The sequence below is a fragment of the Amphiprion ocellaris genome, chromosome 8 (genome assembly GCF_022539595.1).
Source record: "Amphiprion ocellaris isolate individual 3 ecotype Okinawa chromosome 8, ASM2253959v1, whole genome shotgun sequence".
In the NCBI taxonomy this organism is placed as follows: Eukaryota; Metazoa; Chordata; class Actinopteri; family Pomacentridae; genus Amphiprion; species Amphiprion ocellaris.
The window spans coordinates 36,027,084-36,048,242 of NC_072773.1; the positions used below are offsets into that span (position 1 = coordinate 36,027,084).

At 39.2% G+C, this 21,159-nt stretch overlaps 1 protein-coding gene across 2 annotated transcripts in view; it reads right to left on the minus strand.

Annotated features, from left to right (window-relative positions):
- The window catches only part of LOC111568973 (probable G-protein coupled receptor 153), a 39,362-nt gene extending 18,491 nt beyond the window's left edge, over positions 1-20,871 (minus strand). For both annotated transcript variants that reach the window (XM_023270879.3, XM_023270880.3), the window contains exons 1-2: positions 20,186-20,871; positions 1,507-2,133 (exon numbers count right to left, since the gene is read on the minus strand). In XM_023270879.3, coding sequence (XP_023126647.1) covers positions 1,507-1,880 — 374 coding nt within the window. In that variant the 5' untranslated portion in view covers positions 1,881-2,133; positions 20,186-20,871. The remainder of the gene's footprint in view (positions 1-1,506; positions 2,134-20,185) is intronic.
- Between the last annotated feature and the right edge of the window lie 288 nt (positions 20,872-21,159).

Sequence of the window (21,159 nt, forward strand, 5' to 3'; positions counted from 1 at the left end):
TAGAAACGTGCAAACAGCAGATGTCTTGAGAGTCTAACAAGACCAAAATGGTGTTATTGCAGTTAACATGAGGTGAACCTGCTCTTTTTTTAATTATTCGGCGCTACTTCTTAATATCACATGTCGTGAGGAGCCAAGTGAAAGTAGAAGCTGGGGCTGGCGGATGCTCAGTCTACAGGGTTTAACATAGTGTTTCCTCAAATAACTGCTGCAAGGAGTTATGTTGGCAGGAGAGAGATTTCACCCGATACACAGCTTCCCACTCAAACACTGAAATAAACTGGCTGACAAGTGACACAAGTTTTACCATGTCCCCTTCTCAATCTGAGGAATCGGTACAGAAATACAGCAAGAAGTCCAAAATGTGCAACTTAAATACCAGAATGGTTTATGGGAAGCTTTGCAAAGGGTTAGCATTTTAAAATTACTTTTCGCAAAATGTATGTTTTTTTTAGCAGATGGTTGAATGTAAAAAAACAAAAACAGAAGAATCTACAACAGCAGAAATATACAACATGAATCTTTAGTAAAACAGATAGTTGCTTCCTAACTTTTGTAAAACTTGCAGATTATGATCTGTGAGAGACAGAATGTGTAGATGCAGCTTAACTCTCGTGTCGTCCTGCAGGTCAACATTGACCCGTTTTAAAGTTTGAAAATGTGGAAAAAAGATGTATTTTCACAGTGAAACTTCTGATGTCTACATTTTCAACATTTTTGGGAAATCTCTGAACATTTTTTGGTGGAAAAAAGAAATGTTAAAAATGTTTTTTAAGAACATTCACAAAAAATTAACCAAAATCCAGAAAATTTCTTTTGATTTTGGTTGATTTTTATGTGAATGTTCTTAAAGAAAATATTAGAAGTTTTACTGATATATATAGAATCACTTTAGATATTTTTAGGATTTTTTTTTGGAAGATTTTTACTCATTTTTTGAAAATATTTACAAGAATTTTCCTGCCAAATTTGGGGGATTTAAAAAAAAAAAAAAAAAAACTTTTAAAGGAAATTTTTAAGGAATTATTACAATTTTCTTCCTGAAGGTTTTGCAAATTTTCAGAAATTTGGGGGATTTTTTTGCTGAATTTTTGGATTTTTTTTCAGACAGGAAACAATATTTTTTGGTGCTCGTAAATGAAGACAACAGGAGGGTTAAATGGTTGGTTACCCTTAAATTACAAAACTAAACATACTTCGTGACTTCTCTCTCGTGGTATCTGAAGATAATCTACTAAACACAGTCAACAGCCAATCAGAACCATGTCTTCACATAAAGCACTTAATACCAATAACAATTGCTCAACATGAGGAGTTGGAATGTTCTAAATGTGGGTTTGAATGCTGAAACCTCAGAAACAGACGTGCGAAAACCACAGTAAATAAAAGCTAAATTGTCTGTGGCGTTTTACCTGTCTGAACACTGTAAGATGTACGTTCTGAATTTGGAATGAGGTGATCCCGTGCCAATAGGACTACCAAAATTAAGAGCATAATAAGACTTACCTGTAGTTTACCGGCCAGCGAACCATCCACATGCGGTGATAGGAGAGCGAAGTGACGGAGAAGCAGGTGACCAGTGTGAGGGTGTAGAAGGTGGAGACGAACACCTTGCACAGACCCTCATTCCACTCGTAGTTGGAGTGCTGACGCCGCAGAGTTATGACGCAGTACATGGTGATGGGGATGGCCATGTTGAGGATGTGTGTTCCCGCCAGGGTGCAGATGAGGAACTCCAGCGGCTTCCACTTCTTCTGCTTGGCGCTGACGCTGAGGATGCTCCAAGTGTTGGCCAGGATGGACACGCCTGAGCAGACCAGCCAAGCAAGCGTGTTGGCGTTGATGACGTCATCCTTCATGGTGGTTACCTCATCCACCATGTTGCAGCGGGGCAGGGCGGAGCCTGGGGGGCCGCAAGGAACTGTTGGCAAAAGCAGGTACACGCGAGGAGAAGGAGGAGGTGGTGACGGGCAGGAGGGGAAGCAGGGCGTCGAGCGAGGCAGGCATCCTATCTGGGTGGGCGTGCACTCTCCATGGGCTGGGCGCGGTGGGCAAAGGACATGGTCATGGTGCAACACAGTGGGATGTTAAAGGGGGCGGGGGGCGGCTGAGCTGAGCCCTACAGGCCTGAAGCTGCAGAGAGAAGACAGAAGCACAGTGGTCAGAGTTAGAGGGAGGGACGACGTAAAGACAATTATATTAGTCAGCGCAATTTAAAATAATCCTTCACTGTACATAATCCCTCATCAGTGGATTAATAGGGTTATGTTAATCACAACAGTTTAACTGTTACCGTTAATACTGAAAGTCATCCATTTTGTGTGGCAAAGACAGAAGACTAATCAGTCAGAAGGGCTTATTTTAAAAACGCTGCAGGCCAGATGATGACTGAGAATAGCATAAAGCTACAGTCATGCAACTCCTGTTCTACAGGAAAAAGTGAATCACTCATGTCAATCCAAACATCTCTAATGGTCACAGTTATTCAGGGAGCTAAACATGGAACATTTTCATCATGCCACTAAAAAAATTAAAATCTGAAGTTACAACACAATGAACAAAATAAACAAACGATGAGATGCAATCCAGAATGATCACCCTGAAATAATAATACCAATGAGAACAAACAAAATCAGCCAAGTAAACAAGCAGATCTATTTCTGGAATAATCAAAGAATTCAGACAATCCTATTGAGAGAAGTTGAGAGGTCTGCAAAACAGTTTTTTGATGATTTACAGGCGAACAAATCTATTCTGATGACAGTTAATCAATACATTAATCCATAACTAAAGCAGAATTACTTCCCTATTTGCTTCGAGTGTCAAGAAACCAAGAAAATCTAATTTAGTTTATTTTCGAGTCCAAGAAACCACAATGCCAACGGCTACCACAGGCACAGAGATACATGAACACTTACAGTCGGACAAAAACTGATGTTTTCTTACCACTAACATTCAACATCAACACGATGGCAAAACAAAACAGAATCTTTTTACAAGCAGCTTTCAAAAGAACACCAGAAACTGGGCAATGGCTTTTAAAGAGTCACTTCCAGCATAATGCAGCTCCAGCGAGAGAATCATCAGAAGAGGATAACTTTGGTCGCCTCGCTGTGTAATACAAAACGCTCGGCTCAGCTGGAAAGTGTTGTCACATCCATTTCCCATCTTTTGGCGCGTCCAAACTCTGATTCGCTGTAGGCAAGACCCCTGAGAGGGGACGCTGGAAATGACGATAGCTGTGTCATCGTCACCCTGCTCTCACTTCCACTGATCTAATCCTCCTTTCTCACTCTTCTCTACAAATATCTGTTGGCCAATTAGTCCTGCTGGTGCAAAAGTTAAAGGGCAGTACTGGAGCTCCTCGGGTTGGTTCTGTAAACACATCGGAAAATATTCTGCTCGTCCGAGAAGTTGCATAAACACATGAAAGCAACCAGCTCTGGTGACGTTACTGTTTTGGCCTGGACAGAACGACCACAATTAGGCTCCCAGTAACACTCCAAGCATGAAACAATGCGGTGCAGGTTGGTATGAATGAAACAATGGAACATCACTACACATAGTACTGGAAATGATGCCAAAAGGCAGCAGTGTCTCATGTTTGGAAAGCTGAGAATAACACAATGAACTCAGGGCAGATCACAGTCTGGACAGACTGTTGTACTCTGCTTTTTCCTCTGTGCTCTAAACTTGGAGCAACAGTAGAGAACAGCTGAATGCAGTTAAACAGATCAGATACGGATCTGTCTTTATCTGCTTAAATATCAGTTTAATACACAAATGTAATCTTACAGTGTGAATCCCAACAAACCAAACAGAAAAATTTGAGTCAAAAATAATAACAACAGAGCAACAGGGCACATGGTGCATACAAAACAGACAAAAATGCCCCCAGCAGCTGAGTTGGATTCCCTGGTGGTCGGACCTTTGCCTCATGTCATCCCCCTGCTCTCTTTCACCACATTTCAAATCAAATAAAGGCAACACGGCAAAAACTAATGCTTGACAATGCAAGATTCCACTTTATCAATGTGTTCACGCCCTCAAAAGCCACAATAAAAGGCATTACACCATGTTGGGATATGAAAGGAATGATGCACAGCTTTGATCCAGGAATCCCTGGGTAGTTTGGGTGAACTGAGCCAGTCTGTCTGACTGTAGACAGAAACCACAGCTGAGTCAAACACTAAACACTGCAGCAGTGTCACAAAATCCCCCGCGATTTGAAGCAAATCCCTCCCAAGTCCGACTGGTTCAACGAGGAGAATACAGTAAATCTGGTTTGTTTTTAGAAGTGACAACAAAGACAGATGCAGGGAAGACAAGCGAGTCCCAGCAGCAGCACCAGAGGATTAAACAGGTAACGTTGTTTGGCCTGCCAATGAAGGAACCCAAGAACTGTTTTATGGATTCTAATGACAAGGAGAACCATTTCCAGCTAAAAAAAAAAAAAAGAAAAAAGAACAAACCAAACAATTGTGCAGTGCGATGCAGAGGCATTTGTGCCTGTCTCAGTTTTGATACTTTTTCAGATGTTGGGCTCAGACTAAATCATTATCTCCCTCACAAGCTCTGGGATGATTTGATAAAACTGAATTTCACCTTCTCACATATCTCTCAACGCCTGAATCACACACGGCTGCTGCCAGGAATGCAGCAGCTGAGATTTCTCTGTTTATTACCTCACCTTTCCTCTCCATCTTCCCCACACCGTGTCACCCTGACCCTCTCTTTTAAATGAGTGTACTGTGCATCACGTGTCCAGAATTCACTCATCTCTGCTTATCTCTTGTCCAGTTGCAGAGCCGTTGCAGACTTGAAAAGCTCGACAGAAACGAACACTGATTCTGCTATTGTTGGAGCTCACTCACTGACATACTGGAATATCACAGCTACCATTATTGTTAACATGTGTGCTGTTCCTGCTTTGACGAGACACACGTCTCTACCAAAAGGTCACAATCAAAAGAAAGGTGGTGCAGACTGGAGTTTCAGTAGAATCATCAATACAAGCATCTCTTTTACACTATGGGTGATCATTATTGATTAATCAACACATTGATTTAGACATAGTTTAGGTAGCGTTGCCATAATTGATGTCAAACTGAAAAATCTAACCCTTCTCTTGGAAATGGCATTTCTATTGAGCTAAATTACTACAAGGAATACATTTAGAAAGAAAAATGTGACTGGATGTGAGTGAGGAAAATGCATTCATAAACATACTGACAAATCATAAATACACTAATAGTGACCATATCTGCAATGGGACAATGTGATTTTTTTTGCCAAAATATCTCTGATCTTGCAGTATAAGATCCACTTGTAGTAAATAAAGCTGTAACGTGAAGGTTAACATTTAAACAAAACCATAACCTTTAACTAAACTTAGGAAGATAGTACATTTAGATACAGATAAATGGCAGATGAAAGGGAAACACTGAATGCTTGACTCCAGATAGGGGATCTGGTTGCTCTGTTCTACTGGAAGAGGACTTTCGCTGGCATTGTTTGGGTCACTACAGATCAATACAAAGTTGTTCTGCATCATCACCTTTATCCTAAGATGAAACATTCCTTTACTGATTGGAATTGCCTCTTCCAGAATGACAGTGCCTTCATCCATAGGGTACGAGGGCTCACTGAATAGTTTGGACAGCATGAAAAGGACGACTTGGAGAATCAACGCCAGGTAGCTCTGAAGCTGTTCCAGTGGCACATCGTTGCCCAATATCTTACTAAGACATGTTATGTTGGTTTTATCATCCATTTGTAGTTACCACGTGCCAGCTTTATTGTCCCTTTTGCTTTATTTTCCATTTACAGTCAGTGTTGTGCATGGAGATGTTTGCTGAGCTTCAGGAAAGTGAATCAGATTAGAATCTCTGAGTCAAGCTTTAAACAAATTGCTTCTGCCGTCTGTACCATGCACACCCTAGTCTTAATTCCAATGCAGTTCATAAATGTAGTGCTTCATTCATTCAAAAAAATACATTACATATGAATGTAATTCTGCCAGAAATTATACTGGACCTAAATGTAAAACTATTTAGTTGCATACAAATGTAATTTCCAGGAGACAAGGTAAATAAATCATACATTTTGAGGTTCTAGGAATGTTTTAGAACGACATTATTTAATTTATGAGCTTTTTTGTGATACACTCACACATAACTTGCAATGCATGGATCACATTCCAGTTCTTAAAGTGATCTGGACCCAGTTGCTCAAAAAGTTAAATATGTGTCAGAATGATTTGGAAATCCCATGTTTTCTGATCAAGAATCAGGTAATCCATTTTACTTTGGAACCGCCTTTTTAAAGCAACATTGGACTGGATCATCCTAATCTAGACAGAGACTTTTGAAGATTATAAAATTCAGATTACCAGCGATCTTCATGGGACTGCATGTCAAAATGCAGGTCACTGGCTATGTAACAAAGTCCAGCTGGAACAGAAAGCATGAGGCTACTTTCATTGCTTTGTTTTGTTTTTATATTTGAAGAGACACAAAGAACAAATATCCCCTTTCATTTTCATTTTCTTAGAAACCAAGATTGGATTACATATTCCTTTAGCAACCAATTGTCAAGGTTTGATCGAATTATCTCCTAAAATCTGATCAGACTACTTCTGAATAACTGGGCTCAGATGGTTAATGCACGTTAACCCAGTTTTGCATGTCAGTTGTAGAAACTTGTTTAACCAAATAATCAGACTCATGACAGTTCTTTAACATTTTGTTTGCTTGTAAATAGTGTCTGTTGGGTACAATGTTGGGTACAGACAGAAATTTTAAATTTAATTTTGGTTTCTTGTTCCTTTCATAAATTTACAGCGTTAACTAGTAACCAAAAAAAAAAAAAAACACATTTTAGTCACAGTGAAGGCACTGGTTCAAAAATAATTCTGATATTCTAGGATGCAACCATAAAGATACAGAAGAGAGAACAATACTTAACCAACAGCAGTGGAAAATGAACTTAAAGAACTTCTGCTAGGGTGACTCCTAAGGGACAGCGTCAATTAAATACAAGAAACTGCATTCAAGGTCTAACAGGGTTATTCCAGGATGTTAAAAAGCAAGTGCATTCTTTTTTTTACATTTGGGAACAGCTGGAAATACTGTGGACAAGTAAAACAAATAGCACAGATGATAATTTTAACCAGTGATGTCATCTTCAATCCCATTTTCTTGCCTTTTTCTCATTTTTATGCTTCCAGCCTTTATCATTCTCTGCCACGTTTAGAGCTCGTTAACCTTTGCTGCTTTTTCACATATGCAAAAATGAGAAGCGTTGATGGAGAGCAGGAGCCTGACTGACACTAGCCTCTGCTATCTCACCAGCTCTGTTTATGTGTATGCGTGCTTGATGGAAGTCTTTGTCGTTCTGAAATTAAATTAAGCTAGCAAGTCTCCTCAAGCACCACACAACAGGGCAGAGAAACGGAAGTCGATTAAAATGCACCCTAGTGTTCATGATACACTACCTTCAAAATGATTTCTCGGCTTATATTCAGAGATCGGAAAATTACAATACAGTCATGATTAATTGTGTCCGCAATGCCTGCAAGCTGCAATACAATTCACAGCAAAACAGTTGAGACTACAAATTAGATTTAGATGATCTTATTATGTCATTAACATCCAATTTTGTTTGAGTGTCAAATTGTAAACTTTCACCATATTCCTCTATTGTGCAAAAAGTTGGATGAAAAAAAAACAGAACATACAACAAGTTCTTTAACGTCAAAGATCATTTAGTATACTTGTCCCTATTCTGACTTGAGTTAAAATTGAGAGGCTTTGTTGTCATTTTCACAGCAATAAACATGTATTTAAGATTAAATTTAAAAGAAAGAAAGGCTTTCAGTTTGAAACAGGAAGGGAACATTGTGTTCAAAATCAGATGTTTTGTTGACCTATCCATCCACCCCATCTAATATTAATAACATACCAATGCTAATAAAACAAACCCTAACTCCAGACAATCACACTAATAATGTACAACTCTTTTCTTTTTTTTTTAATGGTGATGTACGTGACGGCTCCGGTCATGGTTAGGGTCAAGGTCAAAGGACGGTTGTGGGTAAAGCTAAAAAAGAGGCAAATGTTAATTCAAAGCTGCACATGGTAATTCTGTTTTAGCTCCATAAAGAACGTCCTGTTTCATTAGCACTGAACAGTGACACTAGATATCATGAACTGCAGAATCCTCCAGAAGTAGTGTAATAGTGCAGCATCTGTTATTCCGACAATAATGCATGGAATTAAACGTGATCACCTGATTGGATTACTACAAAATTAGTTGTTTTTTTTGTTTAGAAAGTTAAGTTGAATCCCCGTCAGTTGATATAATTTGCAGTTCTTTTGTCTATATAGGTGAAAACCTAGAAAAAACTGAGACTAACGATATCTACACTTAAAAAATGCATCCAAAATATAAGATGAATATGAAAAAAATGAAGAGACAATTTGGCTGCAGAGTGCTTTTGACGGTTATACGCCGTGTTTGGATTATTTTAGTACATTCAACCCAATCTGAGAGGGTATTTGCAAAGTTCAATTTGTTGTTACAACTACCAACAGCAGTTTGAAGTGTGAAAAGAAGCATATAGTGTAAATGAAAAGCACAATCAGAAAGAATTTTACAGATCATACTTTATCAACACATTAATAAACCTTATTAGAAACAAACACCACAGAATATGCATCACAAATGCTCCATTATTTAACCAGGGTGGATGTCATCTACTCTGGTGTTTCTAAAACTGTTAAGACTGATAAATAGGAATAAGAATTACAGCCGCAATGATTAATTAACAATTACAATATTGCTAACTTTTTTTGATATTCTATTAATGGGCTTACATGTATATTGTTTAATTCAAATGATGTGATTCCAGCTTTTTAAATTTAATCATTTTCTGGCCTTTATACTCTTCTATGACAGTAAACTGACTATCTTTGGGTTGAAAACATTTGAGGATGTCATCTTTGGCTTTAGGAAGCACTGGGCTGATATTTTATTGACCAAACAACATATTGATTAAATGAGAAAATAACTGACGGACTAATCAACTATGAAAATAATTGTTAGTTGGAGCCGCAATGAAATAAGCTACAGTAAGATCTTAAAGGAAGTACTATTTGCTGTAAAAGTAGTAATCAAGTGGTAGTCCTGGTGCAGTGGGGGTTTGGGAACATTAGTGATATAACAGGAAGAGCAGTGGTAGCACTGGTTTTATTTAAACACTTGACTGACGGGCTTCCTAACCACAGTGGAACTAACAGCTCGATCACCCACAATCCCCTGGGCCTCAGAGCCCAATCTGTCCTCTACACGAGGGAAATCAGCACTGACAATTACACACACACTGTAAAGACTTTCTCTCTCTAACATCAAGATACTGAATGTTAAACGAGTGGCACAGATTCACTGTGGCGCCGATACAAGGAAGATTTGCAAAACAGAAGCGTGTCGTGCATTTTATTGATAATTCAACTGACATTTTGTCTGACCTACATGAACTGTCTACGTACAAACGTAAAGAATCACATCACAGCAGGAGCAGCTCCAGTAAAGAACATTCTGACCTGATTAAATCTGCCATCAAATGATACTCGTTTCTCACCTGTAATAACTCTGACACTAACAGAGATAAATACTTTGTTCCAAATAATTATATCATGCTTCTGGCCTTAAAAAAATCTATTTAGCTTAACCCTCCTGCTGTCCTCATTTACGGGCACCAAAAAATATTGTTTCCTTGTCTGAAAAAATCCACAAAGTCAGCAAAAAAAATTCCCCAAATTTCTGAAAATTTGCAAAACCTTCAAGAAGAAATTTCCAATAATTCCTTAAAAGTTTCCCTTAAAAGTATTATTTTGAAAAAATCCCCTAAATTTGGCAAGAAAATTCTTGTAAATATTATCAAAAAATGAGTAAAAATCTTCCAAAAAAATCTTAAGTGTCTAAAGTGATTACATATATATCAGTAAAACTTCTAATATTTTCTTTAAGAACATTCAGAAAAAAAATCAACCAAAATCCAGCGAAATTCACCATATTTTGGTTGATTTTTTTTTTTGAATGTTCTTAAAGAAAAAAATTTTAACACTTCTTTTTTTCCACCAAAAAAATGTTCAAAGATTTCTCAAAATGTTGAAAAAGTGGACATCAGAAGTTTCACTGTGAAAATATATTTTTTTTTCCACATTTTCAAACTTTAAAACGGGTCAATTTTGACCCGCAGTACGACACGATGGTTAAAGTCTAATTGACAGATATTGTACCTTTGAGTGTAGCAAGCTGTGGTGGCAAGGGAGCATTTCTCCACCACTGATGTTTTATTAGGGCTTTGCATCATAGTGAAACAAACCAGTCAGTTCAACTTTTGCCCAAATATCTAATAATACGTATTTTAACGTTCAGTGTTTCCTTCATCAGTTTGTTAGTTGTAGCTAAATTAGAAATATCAACTCACGCATCAATCTTTATTAAGTAAACTGTAGAAAAGCATCACAAATGAGCCCTGATAGCTTGTATATGGCTGTTTAAACTACAGTGCTGTTGTTTATGTATATATATTGTGCGTGTGTTGAAATACAGATTGTGCATCAGCACAGCTTTTCTTTCCAGGCACAACAAAACTCATTTCCTACCACAGTGTATCTGTCAGTGTGACCATAAAGGCTGACAGGCTGTTTGTTCACAAACATGAACAGAAATGCCATCAGCATGAGGACGGATTGTGAAAACTGCTGCACAAGGAATCTTCTCTTCTCCTGGATGACTAACTTACCACCTTTCCTATGAGTCACAGTTCTGACCAGTGAAGGAGGAGACCGAGCACTTATTCATTCTTCATCTCAAACTATTATCAGCTGAGATACAGAGAGGAAGAGACAAGTGTGCCCAGACAGATTTTGGCAGGCATAAAGACGGATTCATCTGTTAAAACAAAAGCCAAAATGGATGACAGCGTGTCTGAGTGAGATCAGACCAGTAATTACACAGAAAGCAGTTCCAAGGAACATGATGATTTTCAAGGTTATGTCTGTTATTCTATCTCCATTATCTCCGACCCTGCTCATCCTAATGTCGGTCAGTGTGCTGGGTGTGGTACACAGTGGAAGCTGTGTGTGGCGCTGACCCACATCCCTCTGCTTCAAATCGGCAGCCGGTGGAGTAGACCAGGGAGTGGACCAGGGAGTGGACCACGTCTCTAAGCTCCCCGCTGACAGGTGTGATGCATGGGTCCTTACTGCCTGACCGGCCACTCATCCCTGGAGCTGTCAGAGAGGAAAATAGTCTGTTCTGGGAGGCAGTGCTGCTTCCTCCAGAGCACAGGCTCAGTGTTTATTACTACATCTCTGATGCTTACACAGTGCTGTGTTTGGAACATATTTGCACACTCATGCTCACTACAGGTGCAGTCCTCTACAGCTTTAGCATGGTAACATCAGGGGTAGAAACTCAATTTTCCATCCCACTTTATAGCAATAACTAAGGTTACTGCACTAAGGTCTGATTTACCGTTATTTCAATTATATTTCTTAAACATCCTGTTATTTTTCTGTGGCCGGAGTCTGTTCTTTTTATTTAGTCATGCTGACTGATAACTCATATTACTGTTTATAATCCTGGACATTTGTTGTCTGCAGCTAAAAGGGACTCTAGTATAGTATCAACAAATGAACAGGATTTCTGGATTTTAAAAGGCAACCACTGTCTGTGGTTTCTCTGTCTCATCCCAGAATGTTCACAAGATGCAGTCTGACGAAAAATCATGCTACCGAATCTGTTGTATGTTTCTGTTTGAATGCAAAAGGCTTGACAATGACTTAAAGTCCTCCTCACCTCAAAAATGTGTATTGCTTACCGCTATGTTGCTTGAACGTTTGAATTTCACGGCTCAGAATGATGTTTGAATACAGTTGAATTTGTGGAAACTTAAAAATTTCAGTAAAACTGGCATCTGATAGAATTCCTGTGACATGCAGATGAACTTCTGAAATGACAAACATTGGCTCAGGTGCAGAATTCAGGTGTATTTTTAATGGTTTCCAGTCAGATAATTTTACTTTTTTTAACATTACATGCAAATTCTTACTGTAGCCGGGATTCTTTTTTTTTTTTTTTTTTTTTTAAACAAAAAGTTAGAGTCCTCTCTGCTTCTCGTGTGAAGACCTGGCCTTGATTTTGACAGTAAACACACAAAAGAGTCATATTCAGTTGTGCTGTTTGCCACTTGTTGGTACAAGATCACCTCCACCTATAGGTCACATATTGTCCTAATGCTGAGTCAAAGGCTACACATTGTAGTACTATCCTGACTGTCTGGAGCTCTGATGGAATACAAATAGATTTATTGACGGTAGTGAGTTACATTTTCGGGTTATAAATTGTTCACATATCAGCCTGGAGAAAGTCACACACAAATATCCTGACTGAAGGCAGGAATAATAGAAAAACTTCACGTCGCAGACTTTCAATTTGCTTTCTGTGTAGAACAGACGACCATCCAGCCAGAAAATGATTTACCAGAGACATATTCATGCTTTTTTGGGAGTTGTTATTACAGCAGGATTGAACTGCAAATGAGAGTGAAGGAGGACTGTCAACAAATGCACAAGAGAGTTTATCTGTCGTTGAAGAGAAAGAAGTGTGACTTACAAGAAGCTAAAATTAAAGTGATTATACGTGTAACTCCCAATTGAGGCCAATTGCATAAACATTAAAAAACAAGCGGTGAACATCATAGTTTTCTCACTTTTGGCCTGGATTGTGTTGAATTCAACTTGACTCTACCGGTCAGGAATGACCTGAACAAATAAGAAACCAGACTGTGAGCCCTGATAAAGATGGGAAAGAGGACGAGATATTCCCGATAACAGAAGGTGTGGTGGCCTTTTACTACAATTTATACAACCTTGTACTGAAAAACAGATGGTAACGCTTCCAACTTGGCACCAGGATTATCTGGTGAAACATGTGTTCCAGGAACAGCTCAGACAGTGTGAAGGACATTCAGTCAGTCTCTACCATGTCCAAGAAAAAAAAACAGCACTGCTCACTAAACTACAAGGTTAACCTTTGCCAAAGAACATGAAAAGAAGCCTAATGAATATTTGGAGCTGATTCTTTGGTCAGATTCAACTAAAATCAGTGTGCTTGGATCAGATGGAGTCCATCATGTTTGGCGCTGACTTGACCATGATTACCACAGTGGCTGCAAAGTACCAACAGTGAAACTTTGAAGTGCTGATATGAGGCTGCGTGAGTGCAAAAAGTGTAGAGAAGAGGACATTTATAAATGGCACTAAGAATCCAAGTTTGCATAACCAAGCAAGGCTCCAAGTCTCAAGAAGCTTGGCAGAAAAGTAAGTTTCCAGCATGACAATGATCCCAAACACACAGCAACTAATTATGTGAGTTTTTTAAAAGGAAAGAAAACGAACACTATGACCTGGCTGAATCTGTCTCCTAAACAGAATCCAGTGGAACACCTTTGGAGTGTTTTAAACTGGAGAGTAGAGCAATAAAACCCCTCTAACATAAAGTAGCTGAAGAGAATCATCTGTGAAGAGTCGAGGAACATATCTAACCATATTTGTGCAAACCTGCTGTCGTCCACAACCAGGAGGATATAATCCATCATAAAACATAGAGGCAGACATACTGGAATCTTCAGTATTTTCAATGCAGTCTTTTATGATGGTGGCAACATTGTAAGATGATATAATTCTGAGTCATTTAAGGTGTTAGTGATATGGTACATTGCTTTGTTGCACACTAAAGGCAATCATTTTTAGCAATTGAAATGAATATTCAGAATTTTCTGAAGCAGTGAGAGGTCCCAGGGAGGTCACAATAAAAGTGATAAATTAAGTTAATATGAAATAATCCGCACAAAAAATAATGCATATGTTGCCATATTTTTGAGTGCATAAAATACTTGCATAACGACACACAGGCCGCCTGATAAAGACACACCCACGCCTTGCTTTGCCAGGGTAGTCTGATTACAGAGAAAAGGAGGGATTTCTAATCAGTGGAAGCATGAAATCCAAAATGTGAACCTAAAAATGATCAGCAGAGAAAGAATAAAAAGGAAATGCAGCCAAAGAGGAAATGTGATGAAAAGTGCCAGGAGCATGGCATCAGTCAGACCTCACACGGCAGAGATCCATGACCACCATCTGCCCAAAGCAAAGTCCAACGGCTTTACAGAGTTCAAACTCCTCTTTTGCAGCTCCAGGAGGAACAGAGGTTCTTTACTTTGAGAAATGTATTGCTAGCTGCACACTTTTCTGTTAAAAAGTGGCTTGCCCTAATAGTCTCCCTGACATTTTCAGCCAATTTAAGGATTTGAATGCAGGGCTTCAAGCTAAAAAATCCTCGCTCTGCACCCTGTCTAGATCAGAAATCAGCTGCAGTTCACTCATCCGGACAATAAATACTTTGATATTTTCCCACTATTGGATGGTTTTCAGAGCCAGAACAATGTGTCAAAAGACAGCTAGCAGGTTGTCAGGGTTCATCTCAGTGGAATTCACATGCAGTAGGCTGGTTATTAGAAGTGACAAAGTTGACAAGAATGCCACTTGAATTGGAGGAGTCAGATTAAAAGAAATGTTCGTGGTGAAGCCAGAGGCTGAATTCTGGACATCAGTGAAAGGTGAGGACGGAGTCACACAGAAACAAAAAAAACTTCTGACATTCCTATCAATCCAGTGGGGGAATATTTTCATCCTCAAAGAGGGTTGCGCTTGTAGAAATATTGAGAACCATAGTAGCATAGTTAAGTGACTTACTGTATATAAATAATGTGCATGAAAGTAAATCATCATATTTTGATCATATTTTCAGCCAGTTTCGATGGTTTATGCCATTACCCACACAGTGCAGGTGGAGAGCTCTCCTTCACCTCTTGAGGGATTAGACTGGCCTCCAGAGGCCACAACACTATCAGTCTTACTCATCTCCACTGAGGGCTCATTATCTAGTTATCAATGAGAGTCCTGGAGAGAATCCTTTTTGCGTGACTAATCATCAGCAGGGCCGACTTTAACCCACTGTAGTCCAGAAAGACCACGACACCACGATATGGGTGATGAAGAAGCAAAAAGCTAATATTTGTAATAAGTCTCCACTCACTGGCTAACTTGTTTAAGTAACTGGTTTTCCTAGGAGAAAGAAAAACTCCAGCTGATGGCCCAGTCATGTCTTTTTATCCAGCAGGGCATTTTAATGGCTGGGGTTCACAAATACAGATGATAGAATGACAGCAGGAAAAAACATAAAAATAAAATTCAGTTCATCCCTGCTGGCAGTTTGTCCTTCTCATCGCTGACTGGCTGAGAGTCATCACCACCCCTCCATGACCTCATTATTTAACCATCTACCTTTCTTTCTACGTGCCTCCATGTAAAAGGCTTTGCACTTATATTAAAGCCTCTTTCAGTCCCATCTCTGTGTGTCCACACTTTTCTCCCTACACTCAAAGGAGCAAGCAAAGCAGAGTTTTATGAACTTTATAAAGCAGCTAATAGTGACCTGCTCAACTTTCAAACACATATCTGGCTTTCCAACCACACAAAAATCCCTCAGACCACAAGTCCCAGCTGTTTTCATTTGCGTGCCAGCCGGAGGGCTTATTGTGTCACTAATAACTGACATGTCTTATCGTGCCTTTATGAGATAGGCTATTGGTAAACCGCTATCACATTAGGCACTCTGCTTCACTGCACTGGAACCAGACCCAATCTTATTGTGTATGTTGCATAGCAACTGCATCAGTCTTGCAGAAACCATTCTGCAGAAAAAAAACAAACTTAAGATCGCAGAAACAGCCGGGTTTTCTTATCAATGTGTTTTTTTAAATGCAAAAATTGTATTTGTGTAGCAGTAATTTTAAACCATGCCTTACTGTGCAGCTGACACCACCGTGCTAAATTCACTAGAACTAGTTTCACTTCTTATATCAAACACATGGAGCACTGGCTGGGCAGATTGAAACATCACAAAATGGTAATTACAGGATCATTTCCACATTTTTCCCAGGATTCTCGAGTATCCCGAGTATCTGCTCAAGAGCAATCAGATCGTAATTTAGTAATTTCACCAAGAGCTAAACTGTGTCCAGTTTCACTTCGTTGTACTCATCCCCTGTAGAATACTCTAGAGTACTGTGTATTAAGAATCATCATTTACGGTCATTACTGACAAATCTCATGCAGCTCTATAAAGTACAGCACTTCCACTGTGAGACTGCTTGACATAAATTTAATATAATTTCGACAAAACAAACAAACAAAAAAAAAACCTGGGGAATTTAGTCAACTATGTAGTCAACCTTGACCAAAATGAGGAAAATAAATTCTTGTCAACAGTGTGTTCACTTCTTGAGATAAATGGAAGTAATTAAGAGTTGAACAGCATCATTCGGGTTATTCCATCTTAAATAATTCATGATTTTACAAACTATTTCTGCTCAAACAACTCTGCTTTACCTGACATTTTAAAGCATATATTATAGCATATAGCAAATATCAATATTTCTAAAGATATCTGTGAATTTTTAGATCGATATGTCAAGTACTTAAAAAAAAAAAGCCTGTTGACCTATTTTCATAACAACTTTGCACAACAAAGTTTAAGGTTGTGTTTGAACAGCAGCATTTCAGGAACTACTAAAAACAAAAGCCTGAAATGTCCACGATTATTTCTCCTCATGTCAATAATGTTGAATCTGCAATGTTGTACAGGTAGTTAAAATAATCTGTGATAAGGGTGAGTTGAAATATGAAACAAACTGAAGTTATCCCTAAGTGATTAACACAAAAAGTGATAATGCAGATGTCAACTAGTGACATCATTTTGAATTTCTATAGTTTATGTTAAAAGGTTTCAAACAAATGAGAGATGGTCGAGTGGAAGGTTACTGATAGTTTGAAATGGAATAACCCATTTATAATTAATGCAGTTTATGAAACTGATTGATTCTAAAATAATATGTGTATTTAATGAACAACTTTGACCTCGCCAGTTTGCTAGCTGGCGTGCTTATCTGCAGTGGAACTATTCGATCAATACAACTATTTTTAAGGACTATTTAAACTACGACAACAACAGTCCACTAATGACCTGTGTAGTCTTTCAAACTTTGGTAAAAACATTGGAAAAATAAAAGCTACTCAGATCCATTTCACCAGATATTTATATGTATGCCACCGTTTTGTTTCAGCCGCTCCGTGGTAACGAAGTTCAGCGTTCATTAGCTGGTATGTCGTTCAAGTTCGAATGAAACATTGGTTTGGAAGCACCGTTAACTTGAGTGGGATCTGATTTGTTTAAAGGAGATGACATGATTTCATAAAGCCGTAGTGAGTAACTCTCTCTAGGTGCTGTCTCTGTAAAGTATCCACTTACAGCAGATGACAACAGACAGCAAATATGCAAGTGCACAAATTCAAGGACCGCAACAACAATAACATGTTGTGAGCACATGCCCCTTCCGTTTAATCACAGCATTTCACTAATGCACAGCGGGGTGGCACAGTGAGTTGGCAGGCTGTTCTCTAGCTGCAGTCTCTAAACCAGGCCAGTGATATTCTACCAACTCAGAAAATAGAAAGGTCTGGAGGTGCTCCGCGACCTTGACCTTTGGGTTTCCTGTCAAAAGAGGTAAGCTCAGGCTATTTCTCCATAGAATCTAATCAATACCTTCCTGCTGTCGACTCAAAACTGAATATGTCTGAATGCTAGGCAACCCTCCCTGATCAATGCATCAATACAGTGAATATGGCTCTCCAATTCAGTACTTTTACTGACTCAATACAGCATTAGGTGTGATTAGAGGCTGATGTCAGAGCTTCAGAAGTGGTGGAAAAGTGCAAACACCAACACTAGTAAGTGCATGACACCCTGAGTGAATTAAAGCATTTCAAACAGCATTAGTCCGAGTGTCGCTTATTAAATACCCATCGAACGGTGCCAGTAAAACCACAGTCAAGTGGTTACAACACAAGCAGAACTTGACCTCCCTGTTCGATGGCTCCATGTCACTGACTCGATTTCTTTCTCCACATTTCCTGCCTATATATCCAAGATAGTTTGACAAGTTTGTTGGAGCCATAACCACTAAAAATACCTGCTTTTGCCATGCAGTTAAGCTGAATCTGTTGTGCTCTTCTCTCCACAATAAATAAGAAAAAATAACACCATCAGGACATTAATGTGCATTTGCTTCCAGAAATAACATCCATACTGCAGCTAATCAGAGAAACGTCCAAACTGATTGGGATTTACTGGTGAAATGGTCAAGTTCAGACTACTTCACATGCACATGGATTCAGAAAACTTTATTTGTCCCCAGGGGGTCAGAGATGAATATGTCTCATGTTGTTGGGTCCACATCATTTTCTTAAATATCCCATACAGTTAGTAGAAAACTGCAAGCATCGACCACCAAATCCCCTTCTTGCACTTGATTTTCCAATCACACAAAGAAGCAATGAATCCCCAACATTACCCAAACAGCATCACGAGGACGGTCAACCACAAATTTACCAATAAAAAAGGTCACATGCCAAAATCCAACAAGCTGTTTTATGTCCCTGCTTGCTGTAGCCGAGTGACCAGCTTGTGGTGGAGTAAGGAGCTGAATTTTCCATCACAAATGCAACCCTTGAGGCTTTCTTCCTGTTTATGTTACGCTACCTCCAGCTATGACTGGAGCTGGATCGCTGGGTGCCATATGGCACATGAATTAAGAGTTTGTCTTGGAAACTGCTGTGTAGTTTTGGTGAACGTTACTAATTTCAAACTAGTGTCCGTGAAGTAGAGCAACCAGAGTTTGAAATAAACTCTTAAGTGCCATTTATGCCACATTACCATATAATGCTGTGGAGAGAGAGGCAGCTGATGTGTTGTGGGTGAGTGAAAACCAGAATAGCGTGAACACAGGCTAACGCGGTCACAAAATGACAGAGCCAAACGTGTGACAAACAAAATGTCACACATGCCCTCCGAAACTCTGCGGCCTGTTTGTGGAGCTCTGTGGTGTAGCAGCAACTGTCACATTAAAGCTGCAGAAGTTTCCCAGAGCAGTGAAAGTGATCATGGCCACTTCCTGACCTGTGACTGCATGGAATCCTCTCTCTGCATTATTTCTACTGACGCTTCTCTGATGGGAAGTGCACTAAAATAGCATTTGGTGTAGGGGGGAAAGATGGAAGTGAAGATCAACTGAAAGCTCATCCTCCATCATTATAGTGAAAAGATGCACAGAACATGCAGGATAAATTACTATGTAGATTTAAAACTGTGTTTTCTTACCTCTTTAATAGTTCAACAATGTGCTGGAACACACCGATTTAGCAAGATGTAGGTGTTTAAAAGGTAAAATGTGTAAATTATTTGGCCTCATGTGGGAGTTGCAAATGTCTAATCAGTGGCAATTATTATGAAGCGACACACTCTTCTGTCCAAAAACCAAACTTAAACGCTGGCTTCATTACAACAGAGAGCTTAATTTTAGGTTGGAAAAGAGTAAACCAATACCATATGCATATTTTAAATGACAGATTAGAGCATATGCTAGCTATAGCGCTGCAGAGGCACAAGAAAAGCATGACTGATCAAATGAAAGGTGCACATTTCCAAGAAATCGCTTGCATAAGTTTGATGATTTGTGATGACAGCATGATCAGGATTATTTGTTTTTATGTTAAATTAGTTTTAAGCCAGTATCCTCTCTTATTGCATCTTCTTTCACAGTGTTTAAACAGCACATAGATGCAATGCAAATCTCAGCTAGTTAACCCTTTGATGCACAACATGCTTCAAAAGTGACCCATATTCAGTGGAATATGTGAATCTTTTGACCCAGGCTGTGCATCAAAGGGTTAAGTTATCCTGGCAGGGTTTTAATTAGGCCACATGTGATAATAATAATACTAGACACCTCTACACTGGAGCTCCACAGCAATGTCACGTCTGGACTCAAATATTCATTTACACACTTCTTTTTCCTTTTTTTTGTCCCGGCTGTTCGTGCAGCAGGACACCACCTGTTTGGATGAAGACTTGATCTATCTTTCTTTATTTGTTTGTTTACATGCATTACCAAGGCAGCTGAGTGACATTATTCCCATCAGCTGTCTGCTCTTACCTTCCTCACGCTGCTTTTCAGGCTCCTAGCGGCTCATTGTTTCGGCTGAAGGATGGAAACACTCACAGTCCGTCAAAGTCGCGTTTTTTGTTGTTGTTTTTCTTTTGTTTGTTTGTTTGGTTGGTTGGTTACATGCCCCCCAACAAACTGGAGCTCGTGGGGAGCGTGGACAGCCTCAAGTTGAAGGAAATGAAGGCTGAAGCCAGGAACAGCTGGACTCCTGCTGCTTGCTGCCTCTCTTTGCCCTCTTTTGTCTCGCTGACTGGAGGAGGGAGGAAAAGAAAATGAAAAATTACCGAGCAGTTTCACTTACAAAAAAAATGTCACTTTCTCTTCCAGGCGCCGGCCAGTCGCGCTAAAACACCCGGTGAATTTAGGAAAAAGGCGAAATTCTTCCTCTATTTTCCGACACTGACGAGCCGAGCGACGGACGAAGCATGACTGCGGCGCGCTCCCGACCAAATCACGCTCGTCCGCGACTCAGACGCTCCGTGGCCGTGGGAGTGAACCGCAATAAGAAATAATTCATGGAAAAGAGGTCGGCATTTTGACAGAAAGAGAGAGAGAGAGAGGGAGAGAGAGGGAGGGAGCTACTGCGTGTTGCACATTTACTGTGAATTTAAAAAAAGGCCTCATGCATATTTTTGTTAAAGGTCTAATTTGAATGAAAAATGCATATTTGCTCTAATTCTCGAAAAAAATCTGAAGAAAAGCCCTTTGCACTGAACTATATGTGCACCAAATCTAACATTTTTCATTATATTTATATATATATATATATATATATATATATATATATATATATATATATATATATATATATATAAAAAATATATTTTATATATTTTGAGTCCTTTATTCCATCATCTGTCAGACTTCACATTATAAACTAGTCTACCTCTGTTTACTGCTGCTCTTTTTCCTCTTACATACATTCCACCTACTTATGTGCACTAACTGATACAACCTCCTCC